The sequence below is a fragment of the Sinocyclocheilus grahami genome, unplaced genomic scaffold (assembly GCF_001515645.1).
Source record: "Sinocyclocheilus grahami isolate Dianchi unplaced genomic scaffold, SAMN03320097.WGS_v1.1 scaffold453.1, whole genome shotgun sequence".
Lineage (NCBI taxonomy): Eukaryota > Metazoa > Chordata > Actinopteri > Cypriniformes > Cyprinidae > Sinocyclocheilus > Sinocyclocheilus grahami.
In genome coordinates this window covers 882,048-899,800 of record NW_015505632.1, presented here as the reverse complement: position 1 = coordinate 899,800, position 17,753 = coordinate 882,048, and the positions used below count along the sequence as shown (strand labels likewise).

At 37.0% G+C, this 17,753-nt stretch overlaps 2 protein-coding genes across 2 annotated transcripts in view; both read right to left on the bottom strand.

Annotated features, from left to right (window-relative positions):
- Nucleotides 1–7,573, bottom strand: part of LOC107552543 (ectopic P granules protein 5 homolog) — a 12,868-nt gene extending 5,295 nt beyond the window's left edge. Inside the window, exons 1-10 of the mRNA XM_016234442.1 lie at nt 7,438–7,573; nt 6,458–7,321; nt 4,572–4,815; nt 3,980–4,110; nt 3,436–3,543; nt 3,218–3,291; nt 2,899–3,010; nt 2,478–2,592; nt 1,969–2,119; nt 1,608–1,769 (exon numbers count right to left, since the gene is read on the bottom strand). Coding sequence (XP_016089928.1) covers nt 1,608–1,769; nt 1,969–2,119; nt 2,478–2,592; nt 2,899–3,010; nt 3,218–3,291; nt 3,436–3,543; nt 3,980–4,110; nt 4,572–4,815; nt 6,458–7,321; nt 7,438–7,491 — 2,015 coding nt within the window. The 5' untranslated portion in view covers nt 7,492–7,573. The remainder of the gene's footprint in view (nt 1–1,607; nt 1,770–1,968; nt 2,120–2,477; nt 2,593–2,898; nt 3,011–3,217; nt 3,292–3,435; nt 3,544–3,979; nt 4,111–4,571; nt 4,816–6,457; nt 7,322–7,437) is intronic.
- Nucleotides 7,574–10,311: 2,738 nt separating this feature from the next.
- Nucleotides 10,312–17,648, bottom strand: riok2 (RIO kinase 2 (yeast)). The gene is made up of 10 exons (XM_016234507.1): nt 17,425–17,648; nt 17,017–17,155; nt 16,820–16,936; nt 16,494–16,669; nt 15,340–15,428; nt 14,908–15,099; nt 14,724–14,816; nt 14,198–14,632; nt 12,594–12,684; nt 10,312–10,580 (listed from the first exon to the last, which is right to left on the bottom strand). The coding sequence occupies exons 1-10, from the start codon at nt 17,488–17,490 to the stop codon at nt 10,419–10,421; spliced, it is 1,560 nt and encodes a 519-aa protein (XP_016089993.1). The 5' UTR covers nt 17,491–17,648; the 3' UTR covers nt 10,312–10,418.
- Between the last annotated feature and the right edge of the window lie 105 nt (nt 17,649–17,753).

Here is a 17,753-nt window from a genome sequence, read left to right as displayed (position 1 = left end):
CCAGCTCTAGGAAGGGTTCTGGTGGTCCCAAATGTCTTCCATTTAAGGATTATGGAGGCCACTGTGCTCTTGGGAACCTTAAGTGCAGCAGAAATTTTTTTGTAACCTTGGCCAGTTCTGTGCCTTGCCACAATTCTGTCTCTGAGCTCTTCAGGCAGTTCCTTTGACTTCATGATTCTCATTTGCTCTGACATGGACTGTGAGCTGTAAGGTCTTATATAGACAGGGGTGTGGGTTTCCTAATCAAGTCCAATCAGTATAATCAAATACAGCTGGACTCAAATGAAGGTGTAGAATCATCTCAAGGATGATCAGAAGAAATGGACAGCACCTGAGTTAAATATTTGAGTGTCACAGCAAAGGGTCTGAATACTTAGGACCATGTGATATTTCAGTTTTTCTTTTTTAATAAATCTGCAAAAATGTCAACAATTCTGTGTTTTTCTGTCAATATGGGGTGTTGTGTGTACATTAATGAGGAAAAAAAATTAACTTAAATGATTTTAGCAAATGGCTGTAATATAACAAAGACTGAAAAATTTAAGGGGGTCTGAATACTTTCCGTACCCACTGTATATGTGTGTGTATATATGTATGTATGTGTGTGTATGTATATAGGTGTTTATGTATGTATGTATATATGTGTGCGTGTGTATGTATATATATGTACAGTATATATACACACACACATACATACAAACACACACATACAAACACACACACACACTGTATGTATATATATATATATACACACACACATACACACATATATATATATAGGTATTTCACACCCAATTCTTCACATTACTTCCTAATTCTTTTGCAGTTAACATGCATCTTTTCTTCTCCACGTGTTTTTGGCTCATATATATAGGCTTTATAGACAGATAAGTTGAGAGTGACTTTTGAAGGACCAGCACCACATCTTCTTGTACCCCTATTTGAAGAATTTATCTTCCAGAATCTGGCAGTAAGTTTTGGGAGTTAATTTTTAGTCCATCTTGAGATTTTATCTGTAGAAGATGACCTGCTTAGAAGATAACCTGCTTAATTATGCACACCTGAATATAAGGCGTTTTTCACTTCCAGCCTTCATCAACAATAATATATAGATTATAAGTGATTAAATACCAGATTAATAGTGGTTATTAAGATTGGTGTTGTTTGGAATTGGCAAAATGTGCTTGGAAAAAAATATGATCAGAATATGAACTTGCATAATAATTATGCACGCACTGTATTTTTCCTCTTCTGCTGTCGAGGTAATGCAAGGAATGTTGTGAGTGGTTGTCAAGGCAGCCAATCAGAATTTAGCAGCCTTGTCTCTGATTGGCTGGAATTATGGCATATTGTAATGCTGGGTTGTGTTGAGCACGCAAGCTATTTGTATTTAGAGAGCACTGAGGGCAGGCATCAGGTGAGCAAGCTAGTGAAACATTGCACATATCCAAAAACTTATTTTAAATGCAAAATTGATTTTCGTGCGCTCAAAATACTTTTTTCTTTGGCAGAAATGTAATCCCATAAAATAAAAAAAAAGTGAACCGTGCCTTACCATGCAGAGGAAAAGCGCCATAATAGGCCCCAGCTTTGGAATTACTCTATACCTCTTGGCCTTGAGCACATGAAGCACTGCTCTCAGGAAGAGATGGTCAAACTCCACCTGCAGCTTCTCCATTGAAAATGACTGCTCCTGCATTGTGGTTCTGCTCACACCTGTCAGGCTGATGTACTGCGCCCAGTGGTCACTAACATAAGAGAGCGTCATCCTAGAATAAGGAGAGAAAAAACACTCAAAGGTCTAAATTATTGGTCAGTTAAATATGGCTGAAACCCTACCGAAATGCTTCTAGTAATGTAAAAAAAAAAAATACATTCATAACATCTGTAGTTTGTCAGGATTACTTAAGATGGATATTTTATTGTATGAAAAAGATTTAAATTAATAAGCTTAATAAGCTTACAAACCTGATCATGTAACCAATTCTCTTCACAAATTGGCGATAACGTGCTCTGTTGTAAGTCTGCAAACCGACAGCAAGCAGTTCGACCAGTGAAGAAGCAAATGCAAATATCTTCATCATCTTTTGACTGGTGGTGGCTTGAGGCTGATAGTCGCCTATTTTGGTAAGAGTGACATTTAACAAGTCAACTAATTAGAAACAGTATAAAATGTCAATTTTAATATACAAATAACTGTTCTAAGGATTTCTAAGTCTTAGGGGAAATGGCTTTTTAAGCTTTTTTTCCATTTAGGATGCCCATTCACTTTCTTATATAGAAAAAAATGGCCAGTACATGTCGCACAAGGGTGAGTAAATGATGACAGAACTTGCCTCTCTGGGTGAACTATCCCTTTAATAACAGGTGAATACTATACAATCTACTGTACTGACCAGTAAATAAAAAGAACCAGATGTACACTGAACACTGCATGGCTGTCTCAGCTCATTTATGGATCATAATGACAGTCTCACCTTTAGAGCAGATACCCAGTAACTGTTTGAAGAGCTCATCAAAGGGAAACTGAGAGAACAGAGAAACCAGATCATCTTCAGACAGCAGCATCCAGCTTGTTTCTGGGTCTTCATCCTGAGAAAGTTCACAAGAGTGTTACAGTAGGCATTCACATGGGAGTATGGTGTACAGTCATAACAACCACAACAAAGGTTTTGTTGGTGGTTACATAAGACACAAAATACTGACACTTTCGGTTTGACAGAAGTCACAAGTCAAACCTAAAAGATAACAATGCTTCAAAAAAGCAGGCTGTGAAGTCTAAATAGAAGTTAATGCAATAATATAACTGATTCTTGCATTGAGGTCTGAGGCCATTAGAATTTTTTTTTTAAATGCTTCTGTTTTTCATTTTCATGATTTAATCTGAATAGCTCTCACCTCCTCTCCCCCCTCATCCACTAGAGTCCAGTTACCAGATGCAGGCCCTGTAAGACTGTTGTTGCCCTTCGCGTCACTGGGCTTCATGTGTCCCAGGAAGTCTGCACGATGCCTGCATGTCACACACACAACTCCATATTGAATGAAAGCCAAAATGTCATTGTCTCCAGTTCGTGCTTTTAGTTATAACCGGTTTTAACCCAAGCGATAGCTTTTCAAGTTAGACCCAATTGTGATAATTTAAACAATTATACAGATAATAATAAAGGACAAAATTCAATGAATCATGAGCTCAGTTTCCAGTAAAGCTAATCTTTACCTCGCTGGAGACATGAGGATAGCCAGGGCCTGCATGAAATGATACACTCCAGATGGGTTATCCAATACTTTGATCTATGGAAGAAAAGCAGAGTCAATGACTATTATAAGACAAGCAGATATCTGAGATTTTTTAAACATATATTTTTACATTTCCCTGTTAAGATTTACTATTGTTTCAGCTCATGTGAGTCACATATCAAGGCACTGCTTCAGTACCTGTAGGAATGGCACAGCCCATTTCCCAACACCTGCCGGGCAGCAGAGCAGGTGATTTAGGATGAACAGATGATCTCCTGTAGAACCGACCTGATGCAGCACAGACACCTGGATGGAGAAAAGCAGATCTTTTAAACTAGCTCCTTTTATCTCTATAGTAATGTATTAATATTGCAAACTTAGCTTGCATTAAATAAATTAAAGAACATCAGAATAGAATATTTACAATATTTCCAAGCTATTTACAGCTACTAATATTTAATATAAATGAAATCTTACAAATGCACTGTTGTTCAAAAGTACAATTTTTTTGTTTTTGAAAGTCTCTTATGCTTAACTAAGGCCATGTTTATTCATTTGATCGAAAATACAGTAAAAACACTACTATTGTGAAATATTAATACATTTTAAAATAGCTGTTTTCTATTTTTATATATTAAAAATAGAAAAAAATAATGAATTCATATTTTCTTATATCTTGAGCTCATGTTATCTTTAAAATGGCAATGTCTCCATTCATTAGCTGGTTATTGGGTGTCTTTACCAGCCTCTGAAGCCACAGATGTATGTCAGCCTGAAACTGAGAATCATCAAGGACCCGTCGGGTGAAGATGAACAGCACACTGATGCTCTCCTTTAGCGGTTGCAAAGAAGAGGGCTGAGACTTTGGACTCACTGAGAAATTCAATACAAAACACACAAAAATCAATAGACAGCATGACATTCAAAATTACACAATATAATTACTTTTAGCAGTAATCCTATCCGTTTTCAATGATCAGTATGACCAGACAAAATAACACAAAAGTAATACAGTTATCAGTTTTGGTCCAGTCTTACTGAACCATACACAAACACAGAACAAGCAAAATCCAATGAGTATTGAATTTTATATGCTTCATTATTTATTCATTTAATTTTCCTCCAAATTTTTTTTTTTTTTTTACATTTGCCAGAGTTTGGTGTTTTGTCAGACCAAACAACCAGTGTAATATATGAAAGTATTTCTGACAGTCATTGTACTCATTAGCAACAGTGTAAACTAACCAATTATTTATGTTTTATCTTTGCAGGAAAGTGGCCTGGAAGGGCCAAGTTTGCCCATCACTGGTCTAGACTCATCAGTTTGAACTTGCCTGTGCTTGTATCTTGCACAGCCACACTCTTGGTGGTGGGGTTACTGCTGAGCAAGCGGTAGAGATAAGACTCCACTTGTAGACGGGACAAGATGAAGGTGTATGAGTGCAGGGCCACTGTCTGATGGAGAATTTCTGTTTTTGCAGAAAACAGATGCTTCAGCTCAGTTAATGCAGCCTCGTTCATTGTCACCTGCTGGTAGCAGTGGTAGCCAAACACCTTGGTCTGGTCCGCACATACACCCTGTAAAGCAAACAGGTGTGTTTGTGATGAGTAAAATAGACCAATGCAATGCATTTTTATGGTAAAGGCATGGTGTGACAGCTGGGTATACAGTACTATAAAACTTTATTCGACTAGAGATCACGCTACTAAAAGTCAGCAAAAACAAACAAAAAACACACAGCTGATCAGGGTTGTGCATTATTCATCAGTTTCTGAAATTTTATTGAATGAGAACTGAGGTAGCAAACAGGATGCAGAATCTTAAATCAAATTTGAAGTCAAGCAGAAATCAAATAAACTGATATTCAAAGAAATTCATATTGCTTTAACTACTGAAGAAAGAAGCAAAGTTATTTTTAAACATTGTAGACTAGAGATCACGCTACTAAAAGTCAGCAAAAACAAACAAACAACAAAAAAAAAAACACACAGCTGATCAGGGTTGTGCATTATTCATCAGTTTCTGAAATTTTATTGAATGAGAACTGAGGTAGCAAACAGGATGCAGAATCTTAAATCAAATTTGAAGTCAAGCAGAAATCAAATAAACTGATATTCAAAGAAATTCATATTGCTTTAACTACTGAAGAAAGAAGCAAAGTTATTTTTAAACATTGTTTAAAAGACTGTCTTGACATTTTACAGTTTATAGGCTTCAATAGAACTACAGCTGAGGTCAAAAGTTGCAAAATCTGCAAAATGTTAATTATTTTACCAAAATAAGAGGGATCATACAAAATGTATCTTATTGTTTATTTAATACTGACCTGAATAAGATATTTCACATAAAAGATGTTTACATATAGTCCACAATAGAAAATAATAGTTTAATTTATAAAAATGACCCCGTTCCTCAGTGTGAAAAGATGGATCTCAAAATCATAGTCATTGATGGAAAGGGTTCAAATACACAAATACACTGGAAAACCAAAGAATTTGTGGGACCTGAAGGATTTTTTTGAAGAACAGCAGGCAGTTGAACTGTTCGGGACAAACAAGGGACTCATGAACAACTATCACAAAAAAACAAAAAAAACAAACCCCCACTGTGGATCATTCAGGAAAAAACACAGTATTAAGAATCAAGAGGATGTAACCTTTTGAACGGGGTCATTTTTAAAAATTCAACTATTATTTTCTCTTGTGGATTATATGTAAAAATCTTTTATGTGAAATATCTTATTCAGGTCAGTACTAAATAAAAAATAACATGCATTTTGTATGATCCCTCTTATTTTGGTAAAATATTTAACATCTAGCAGATTCTGACCTCAACTGTTTATATATAAAATGATAGACAGACAGACACAGTCACACAGACAGAACTATAGACTGAATGACAAACAGACGGGGATGTCTTGACATCTGAAAGTTTATAGGTAGGTAGGTAGGTAGGTAGGTAGATAGATAGATAGATAGATAGATAGATAGATAGATAGATAGATAGATAGATAGATAGATAGATAGATAGATAGATAGATAGATAGATAGATAGATAGAAGAAAATAAATAAAAATAGATAGAATTATATGAAGACAGACTGACAGATTGAAAGCAAGGGCAACAGATAAAACACAGATAAAAGCACAGATAAAAAAGCATAACTGACAAAGCCAAAAAAGAACAGAAAGACAGAGACAGATACACAGGTATGACAAACCTGCAATGAAAGACTTTCATCCTTGAAGCTCCACAGGCGATTCTGCACATTTTTGCAGTCTGAATTAGCAGCCTGCAGTTCGGTCTGGGCCTGTGTCAGTTGCTTACGGCACCTCCAGTAGCTCAGCAGCAGCTCATACAGCTCATGTCCTTCTTGGTGGGACAGACTCTGGAACTCCGCTTCATGAATCTCCACATTTTCCAACCAGGAACCGGGCTCCCACGTACGTAGCTGCTCGCTAGTGAAGGGCTTCACAGACTGGCAGGTCCTGGGCAGCTCTGGGTAAAGCCTCTCCCTGGGTCTCGCCACGTCAGCGACCTCCACAGGGACCAAGCTGGGCGGGGAGGACTCCTGGTTAGCCAGAGCAAGAACAGCTGGAGCTACTTGTCCCTCAGAGGCCACTGTCATACAAGAAGCATTTAACAGTCCATAGATGATAGAGTACGAGTCCTCTGAAAGCCGAGGCTCAGAGCAGGAAGCTGGGATAGATGGATATATAGAAGGGACTGGCTTTAGTTTAGCACTAAGAGGTTTGGGATCACTTTGACAGGACTGAACGGGTGCCAAAGCTTGGTCCACCCGAGGTGCCGTGTCTTGTGATGGCATTTTATGCTCTTCATTGCAAGATGGTTTCTTCACTATTTCAGTCGTGTCTGACAAGAGAACCTGGTCTTGATTCTTTTCAGCTTTGTCATTATGGTCTAGTGAGGTCTGAGTGGCGGGTGGTTTCAGATCAGGAGCTGGAGGCACATGAGAAAGGCTAAGGGGAACATCAGTGAACTCAGAAGCTGGCGCTGGCTCATTAACTGCTGTTGAAGGTCCTGAAGGCTGTCTAACACTTTCTGCCTGTCTTTCCTTTTTGACCTGTTAATGAAGCACAACTTTATTCAGGATTATGAGAAATTTGCATATTTAATGAAAACAAGATCTAAACTCTCAAATTTAAAGTGTTGTAAAAGAAGTATATGGGTGAGTTTTACCTGTGGCTTCCCACTGGATTTGGACTTTGACTTTTTGGGTCTCACAGCCTCCATCTCCAAATAAGTATCCACATTATTGTTATAAAATTACTCCATTTCTCTAGATCCACACAGAACCCTGGAACACACAAGTCTTGAAGCTTTAAAGGATAGATGCCATTAATGGAACAGTTTCTGCTGTGAAACACAAAATGAGATGCTTTGCAGAATAACAGTCTCAGTTACTTTTCACGTTCATATGGAAAGAAGATGCAATGAAAGTGAAAGGTAACTAAGACTTTCACTGCTCAACATTCAGCAACATCCCTTTTTGTGTTTCACTTAAGAATGTCATATGGATTTGTAACAACTTTCTATGGCACTACAATCACGTAAGATAGACAGACAGACAGACAGACAGGTAGATAGATAGATATGTGTCTTTGGTGTTTCACTCAAGAAAGTCACATGGGTTTGTAACAACATGGGGATGAGTAAATTATCACATAAAACAAAAACCTTTATATGGCTACAGAAAACAAAACCAAAAAGGTACAACACACAGCGGAAATTCTTGAGGTAAGCATAGATATGTATACATAAACATATCTATGGAGGTAAGAGCTTCCACCATCCATATCAGCATGTAAACAAATGAAGTCTACTGACAGCAACAAAACCCCTGCTAACATTGGTGATTCGCTCTCCAAAACACAACAAAATCATCTCAAATTCACCCCGTGTGAAAGGAAGATTAGTATAACTCACCTAAATGATATTATGTGATATTAGTATTTTAAACAGCAGCTGTCAGTCAGTCATAAAGCTTTAGCGGAGCTGTCATTTCTTGAGGGTTTGTTTTGTTCCTGGACGCTATCGCAATACAAGTCACGTGTCCATCCACCCTTCAATGGCGTGCAGGAAGCGACAAAACGCGAAGACATATTGTGGCACTGTGCAAAACTAGATACAACATTTTACAGTGCTACTCGTAGATTTGTGATTTTAAGTAGTTTCATTAAGAAACGGCAGATTCTGAAAACTTCAACATTTGAGGAAATATTTTTTTGTGATTTAATAATAACATTTAATACAATGTTACATTAATAACAATACCATGCTAGCTTGCAAGGGTCAAATAAATGTATTCTTCTGGACTAAGCAAATATAACATCAAAAGTTGATATGATTTAGTTAATAGAGGTTATTGATAAATAAAACCTATTACATTATTTTTGACAGCATTCTCATTTTACATCATTTTTACACAAGTGCCTAAAACTTTTAACAGTACTGTAGCTTTACAAGTAGGTATCTTGAAGCATCTTGGAGACGTTGCCACAGTTCTTCTGGATTTAGTCTGTCTCAGTTTGTTCTGTTTCTTCATGTCATTCCAGACAGATTGGATGATGAAGAGATCAGATCTCTGTGTGGAGCACTGGCTGTAGTCAGGCAAAAATCTCACAGGATTATTACAATTAATGGCAAAATTAATGTTTGGAAATGTAAAGTGATATTTCCTTCTGACACACTACAGCAAAAGACAGAAATAACTGACTTAAAGGGTTAGTTCACCCAAAAATGAAAATGACGTTGTGTTTTACTCACCCCCGAGGCATCCTAGGTGTATATGACTTTCTTCTTTCAGACGAATCCAGTCTGAGTTATATTAAGAAATTGTCCTGGCTATTCCAAGCTCTATCATTACAGTCAGCGGGTGTTGCAGTGCTTCAGCCCAAAAGAAGTTAAATAAAATGCACCAATCCATTAAAAAAAAAGTGTCTCACGGCTCCGGGGGGTGAACAAAGGCCTCTTGTAACGAATCTATGCGTTTTTAAAAATGCGCTTATTTAAAACGTAATAATCAATTTAAGATAGCTTGCGCTCACTGTTGTACACGGAAGCAGTTCTGGGCGGATGACGTATGGGGTCGACGTTGCGCATGTGCCGCTCAGAAGTGACCAATGCAGCGGATAGATCAAAACAAAACAATGGTCACTTATTAGAAGTACAAAACGAGGATTTGTAAAGAAGAATGTCGGAAGATTTCGATATAAGCCAAGAGGAGACCTGTTTTTCCTTTGCTAAAGTAAGGAAACTTTGCTTCCTTTGCTCCTGTTAACAAACGTTGGTTTTCACGAGACTCACCGGCGCATGCGCAACGCTGACCTCATACATCATCAGTCCGGAACTGCTTCTGTGTACAACTGTTGGCACAAGCTACATTAAAGTGATTATTACGTTTTGAATATGGATATTTTCTTACAAAAACGCATCGATTCGCTACAGGAGGTCTTTGTTAACACTTTTGTTTAATGGATGGATGCTTTTTATTTCACTTCTTTTAGACTGAAGCACTGCAACACCTGCTGACTGTAATGATAGAGCTTGGAATAGCCAGGACAATTTTTAATATAACTCTGACTGGATTCATCTGAAAGAAGAAAGTCATATACACCTAGGATGCCTCGGGGGTAATACAGTAAAATACAGCCTAATTTTCATTTTTGGGTGAACTAACCCTTTAAAAACATTTTTAAGCTGGTGAAAATACTGTCTAATACTAATATGTTCTAATAATTTTGGCCACCACTGTATATTTGCATATATTCACACATACAGTGGGTACGGAAAGTATTCAGACCCCCTTAAATTTTTCACTCTTTGTTATATTGCAGCCATTTGCTAAAATCATTTAAGTAAATTTTTTTCCTCATTAATGTACACACAGCACCCCATATTATCTTTATGATGTCTAAAGATAAGATAAAACTATACTGGCTTAAAGCCATTTTGTTTTTGGTGAAAATACTATGCAATGCATAATTGACTACAATTCTCTATTATTTTAAATAAACCAGGTCAAACCATAAATAATGCTAAAGACAAGGATTCTCGCAGGGATTAAGGATTTTTTTATTTTTATTAATTCCATAGATACAGAACTCTGAAAAATGTTAGAAGTCCTAAAGTCACATCATCAAAAGATTTCAGGGCCATCCTCAGCCCCAGAAGTAAGCGGTCTCCAAACTGCTCTTGATGTTGTTCTGATTTTCTCTCCTCTCCTTGGTCACCAGGTTGGCTTCACCTTTCTGTAGACGTCTTCTCTGAGCAGCCTTCTGCTGTTTTGTGAGCTGTCTCTTCACTTTCTGCCTGATGACCTCCTGCATTGGGGGACATCCAACACTTCATTTTAATGCAACAACATCCATCTCAAAACTTGCATCAGGAAAGCAAAATTACGTTTATTTTTTCCTATTTATATATGCAAACCAAAGGGATTAGTTTCATTATGATTTTGTGACAGCAGGGTTAATTTTTTTTAGTTTTGCCATTTTAAAGGGGTCCTATTATGCTCTTTTACAATGTCTTGAATTTGTTTTGGGGGTGTACTAGAACATGCTCTCATGCTTGGTGGTTCAAAAAAACGCATTATTTTTCACATAATTTACATTATTACAATACCTTTCTCCCCAGCCTGGCACAAACGGCTCGATTAGTTCTGGGTTTGATGAAGGCCCGCCTTCCGAAAAACTAAATGTGTTGTGATTGGTTAGCTGTCCCAGTGCGTTGTGATTGGCGAACAGCTTAGACGGTGTTTCAGTACTGCCACGCCCCTTGCCAAAGTAGCAAGTTCCGTTTGCTCCAGTATAGTTAAGGATGGAGTCAATATTGCCTTATAAATTTGAGCCGGATTCAGACCCAGAGAATATTGAACAAGCGGATCGCGCAGAACCTTTGCACGCACGGATATTGCAAGGCATATTAGAGTGTTTTTTTGTGTGTCTAAATCACGTTTTAGATACGATGTCAACAACCGCTTAAAAATAACTGCATTTACTATGTACAGATAAGTGCAACGGTAATATGTATTATGTTTATTGTTCTTTAATTCTAACATGAATTGCAATGAAACCGTTTAATTTATTTATACCATAGTCACATAACTTAAGTGTAAATTCTGCAGATTACATCATTGTCCAGTATTGTACTGTCAGCAGTTTATAAAAACATTTTCATAACTGTAACATACATATTTACATACATAATTATTCAAGTGCATGTGTAATAACTGCATTAAAATGCCAAGCAAGGTAGAAAACACATGCTGCAAGGAAATTTTAAAGGCACAGGGGTGAAAAAAAACAGCGTTTCTTTGACATGGCGAAAACTTGACGCTACAGCAGCACTTCTTTGTCGTCTCGTCTTCTGCAGATTACATCATTGTCCAGTATTGTTGTACTGTCAGCAGTTTATAAAAACATTTTCATAACTGTAACATACATATTTACATACATAATTATTCAAGTGCATGTGTAATAACTGCATTAAAATGCCAAGCAAGGTAGAAAACACATGCTGCAAGGAAATTTTAAAGGCACAGGGGTGAAAAAAAACAGCGTTTCTTTGACATGGCGAAAACTTGACGCTACAGCAGCACTTCTTTGTCGTCTCGTCTGATGCACTCACTCAACCAAGCGTTCTAACCACGACCTCGAGCAGTTTATAAAAACATTTTCATAACTGTAACATACATATTTACATACATAATTATTCAAGTGCATGTGTAATAACTGCATTAAAATGCCAAGCAAGGTAGAAAACACATGCTGCAAGGAAATTTTAAAGGCACAAGGGTGAAAAAAAACAGCGTTTCTTTGACATGGCGAAAACTTGACGCTACAGCAGCACTTCTTCGTCGTCTCGTCTGATGCACTCACTCAACCAAGCGTTCTAACCACGACCTCGCCCCTCCCCACCCCCCAACCATTCAAATTTTTGTAGGCGGGAATTATTTTTATTATATTCTAATGGGCCGCTTTGTGACATCACAAAACCCGGAAAACAACGCTGTAGTCCAAACGAGCCGTTCGTTGTAGTTCTTGAAAAGGGATTTTTTTTTTTTTTTTACGAAATATCTCCCTTTGGAGTGGACTTTGAGATTTGTAACTTTGTAGATCTTTTTATGCCCAAACATACACACTACACACTGACTAAAATTCAAAAAGTAAAAAAGCACAATAGGACCCCTTTAATTTGATACGACAGTGTAGAGAGGACAGGAAACAAAGTGGGTGAGAGAGGGGGACGGGATCACTGCCCATGAGGTTATCGGCCCCCGAAAGCAGGGGTAAACTTTTAAACCTATAATTAATATATTGAAGGGTTGTACTCACTGGTGGTATAGTAGAACAACTGCCAACACTTCCAATGCTCATCTCACTGGTTGTTCTCCTCCTGTGCTCATTCTCAAGACTCACTTGGTCTCTGTGGGATCACATGCATCACATCATTAAATGTAAGAAAAGGTTTTTTTATATGACAATTAACATTCATCAAGATCACAGCAAACACAGGCTGTCATGCATCAAAAAGGACAAAATAATAATTTCAGTTCATAAATCCTGGACAACCTTTGTTTCCAGTGCAGCTCTCAAACCAAATATACCAAAATATAACTGGTTGTGTCAGCATGAAGAATAGGCAAGGCAAGGCAAGTTTATTTGTATTGCACATTTCATACACAATGGTAATTCAAAGTGCTTTACATAAAATAAAATAAAAACAATAATCACAACAATAAAACAAGGAATTTAAAAACTTTGAGAAAAAAAAAAATATTGATTTAAGAGGTTTAAAATGAATTTAAGAAGACGATTATACATATAATATAGTGCAATCAGTTCGGACATCGACTTAAATTAGGCTTTTCTGTTTATTCTGTCATCATTTACTCACCATCATATCATTACAAACACTTAACAAATTTTGTTCATCATCAGAACATAATATTAAAACATTTTTACACTAATATTTTTTTTAATATTCTCTCATGCTTTATGCCCATCCACTAAGTCCACCCAACTTAAATTTTCAAGCTTCAAAAAGTGCATATAGACAGTGGAAATGTAATACATATGAATCAAGCAGTTTAATCTTTTGAGGAATACGCAGTCATGTTTAAATGATGAACAGCTTTACTTTAGCCATTTATTCACATTTTAAACATTGATAAACACACAATGATCATAGCAAATCAAATATGGCAAACAGAAGCTCAACTGTACTTGCTTGACGTGCAAGAACAAATAGGCCTGCCGCAATAATCAATATATCGACTTATCACACAATACATGTACATGACCTCAATCATTTTTTGTGACGCAATATATTGCCTATTATATTTACATAAAACTTAATGTCACCATGTTTTTTGCACCCGTGTCTTTTGCAACTTCTCGTACTTAACGTGGTGTAGTCATGAGGTGTGCACCCTTAATTTATAGAGAAAAGAAGGTCAGGGAAAAATCTCCATACAAGTGCATTTTTCTTTTGTCTACTTGTTACTTTGCACTTTGTTAGAAAATGTTTATTTACTATTTATTCAAGTTTAAGGTATCTAATATTTTGATACTTAATTTCCATTATCTAAATATAAGAATTAAAAGTTTATCATTTGAAAGTGCGTAGGCCTTCTTTCATTATTATGCTGTTACATTATGATTATGCATAAAATAGTCTTAAAATGACAATAAAATTGCTAATCACAACTATTTCTGGGGCAATATATCGCACAACAAAAAGTTATCATGACAGGTCTAAGAACAAACCTCATTGGATTGAGTGAATGAGAACAATTTTCATTTTTGGGTGGACTATTCCTCATAAGATTTATGAACAGTAGCTTTATAGCATTATGAAAAGGTTGGGTACATGCAAGCAAGTTACGATATTAGACATGAGTCACATCATACCAAATGACATACAAAGGATTTCTTACCTGAAAGGCCTAAAGTCTTGGTTGGATGCAGACAGGTCAACCAAATCAGGACACTCATCCTCTACCTCATTCTCCTCTTCCCCCTCCAAATCTTTGGAAATGTCAGAAACCGTTTCTTTCTGAATGTCCTCTGAGGGGATCTCCTCTTCACATTGAGCTCCCTCAAGTTCCTCGGTGGCGTTCTCTTCTGTTGGAGTATCCTTACTGATATTTAGCCCTTCGAGCTCAAGCATGGCTTGTTTATACTCCTCTACACTGATAACGTCCTCTAAGGCGGCCTGATGTGTATCGTCAGCAGACTCTGAGATGTCATCCTCTTCGTCTCCACTGAGTTCTTCACCCTCTGGACCTTCAGGGTGGAGCAAACGGTCATCCTGCTGCAGCTCCTTGGTGTAGCCACTAGCTGAGCTCTCCACATCAAGCGAGCAGGTTCTTCTGTATAGAGGAATATGTCACTTAAATAAGTCTCTAAAGTCTAGACTATCTGAAGTCTGACTATAACAAAGCAAGCTATTAGAAAAATTACCTGATGTCTTTGAATGTTGGATAGAGTTCGCTTTCATAGTTGAATCTTTTTATGAAAAAATCTCGAACACACTTGACATCTCGATCAAAGTACCTTTTGCGGAACAATTAAAACTTAATTTTAGTGCCAAGGTTTATTATTGAATAATTATCATTATCAGTTTGACATGAGGTTGGATAGTCACCATTCTGCATTTGTATGTGAAGTGGAGACCATCTGAGGGAAGTCAATCATTGTGACGTGGTCGTTGTCATCAAGCATGAGGTTAAATTCATTGAAGTCACCATGGATCAGCCCATGATTGGCAAGTTTGACTATCAGCTCCATGATTTCACTGTATAATCCAGCAGGGTCTTGAATTTCTCGAACCTGACACCTATATGAAAAACACAGCAACGTAACTACTCACCATGTTTAAAAAAAATTAACTAAACTTAAGTGGTATTTCTATGTCCTTTCAATTAAAGAGTTGTACAAGAAGACAGATTAATACAGCACACCACTGCACAGTTTGGCAGCTGTCAATGACCTTTCTATACAACTAAATATTTAATGCAAGAAAATAAAGCAGTGTGTGAAAGTCTGTTCATCTTAAGCAAAGTGCAGGTAAACTCACAGTGGGTAACCATTAATGAGCTCCATAACCACTGCATGTCTGTTGTAGTCTACTGGCTTTGGAACAGGAAACCCTCCATCATATAATGCCTGTAGAAAAACAAGCACTCTTACAATAAATCCATACAAACATTAACCTGTGCAAGAACTAGCTGTTTCTCTGATTAAATTTTACTTTATAATATATCAATATACAATCATTTATGTTCAAAATTCTTTCAGAGAAGTTTTGTATCTAGCACAATGTAGTAGATCTGTTGCAAGGGTCAACAGGGAATTATATAGTTGTTGGCCATGGCATGCAGACAGACTCCAGTCAGAATGCTTAGAATCAAGATTTTGTGGTTATTAGTTATGGGGCAATTATACAACAGGGGATTTTAAATAGCAGTAGTTATTTATTTTTATTGCCATGTCGAAGTTATGGAACTTTAAATAAAAGCATCTGCTATAATCAGTGATTTTTAAACATGGGCCAGGGCCCACTACAGCAGCTGTCAAACAATTCATCGTGATTAATAGCATCCAAAATAAAATATATGTATGCGTGTTGTGTATATTTATTATGTATATATAAATACACACACATGCATGTATATATTTCAGAAAAAAAATGTTTACATATTAAATATATTTATTTATCATATAAATTACATGAATATAAATAGACATGTAAATATTTTCAATATACTGTTTTTGTGTATTTATATATACATAATAAATATACAGAACACACATATATTATGCAAACAAAAACTTTTATTTTGTATGCGATTCATCGTTTGACAGCACTACTATATAAATATGTCTATTAAAAATAAAGATTTACCACATCAAACTGACATTATATTTGAGTGGATCTATTTGTATTACAGCAGACATACCAGATGTACATATAAGCTTAGATAGAAAGGGGGCAAAGGGAGGCCTCAGAGTCCAAAAGATTAATACCCAAGTGCTATATGAATAAATGCAATGGATTGTAACAAAAATGTATTTTTACATACATTTTTAGAAGCATGGATTCAACAATAAACGTAATTATTTGAATACTTGAAAATCCGCACTTTGACACTGGCTTGTCCCAAAAACAACATCAATGTGTCTCTGTTCACAGAGTCCAGAAAATATCCTCTTGGAATATTTGGATATTACCTTCATGTATGCAAACTCTTTCATGGCAGAGAGCCGGGACAGATAGAGCCATGACATCTTTTGTCTGTGCTTGTGGTAATCTCTCTTGTTCTTCAAGTTCCTGAAGGACGTCCGACCCAGTCTGTGAAGTTTCAGAGCAAACTGCTGCCCCTCAGGATTTGCAACAATGTAAATATCTGAAATGTGAAAAAGGGTTTATAGTTCTTGAAACGTTTCCCTTATGATAAGTGAAAATATTTCAGAAGGTCGAGGGGGAAAAGATTCATTTAAAACGTGTCAGACTTCTTAATGAGAACACATCGATTCGAATCCAAAATGACCCAGACCTGACTCTTTGCCGACTCCCATCTGGTTTCCAACTGACAAAACAACATCCCTGGAAGAAAACGTCTTCAGTGCCAGGTAATCATAGCCACCGTAATTCAGCCGATACCCCTGCACAGCTACAGAAAGAAAACGCGGTCAAAAGCTGCACTCATTCTCTAAAACACTACAGAGTGAAAATGAAGACTGACGCATTTACTTTTGTTGCGTTCATAGGCCAGTAACTTGTGTTTGACCAGCTCCCGCAAAACCTTGTTGCATCCTCCATGTTTGAGACTGGCAATAGACGCAATCAGACTTACTGGGACGATCTCGTGGTTCTTCATGCCCATTTCCACCTGTGTATCCCGGAGAGACGATTATAAAACAAGACACGACTACTGAATCATAACTGGAACTTTTAAATTGGACTGACAGCTAATGGATCAAGTTTCATAAACGGAACGTGAACTACATTATATGCCATGATACACACTCAACTTCACTAAAGGTTGAATCTTTATTTTGATTCAGACACATACGCATGTAGCTCGCCATATAGTTGATAAAAAATAAAGCTGGAAGAAGTTGAACTAAGCAGATATGACCTCTTTAAAATGATACATACCGCTGTGAGGACTCTAAAATCTTCCCTGGACAGATACCTCAAGATAACGACGTTTAATTTGCCCATGGTGGCAAACCCGTTGCTTCCTAGTTTTCAAAAGATTTCTAAATCGTTTTTGCAATGCGGGATTTGTTCAACCAGCCATTCCACATGTTCAAACCGGAAGAGCGCAGTATTCTGTCGTTCCATCCCGGAAGTTGACGGGCAGTGCTTCTCCTGGCGGCCTGGAGTGGAAGTGTCTTCTGATGTTCTTCCATCACAACCACAAAAATGAGCAAATCAACATTTAAAACTGAAGTGGTGTCTTCATTGTTGTCAAGTGAAGTAAC

Bases quoted from the DNA above. Each gene is read 5' to 3' on its own strand.
- riok2 (XM_016234507.1), bottom strand. From the start codon at position 17,490: ATGGGCAAATTAAACGTCGTTATCTTGAGGTATCTGTCCAGGGAAGAT. The intron at 15,429-16,493 runs GTAATATCCAAA...GTTTTTCTACAG, and splicing joins AAGAGTTTGCATACATGAAG to GCATTATATGATGGAGGGTT. The intron at 14,633-14,723 runs GTAATTTTTCTA...TCCTCTATACAG, and splicing joins CCAACATTCAAAGACATCAG to AAGAACCTGCTCGCTTGATG.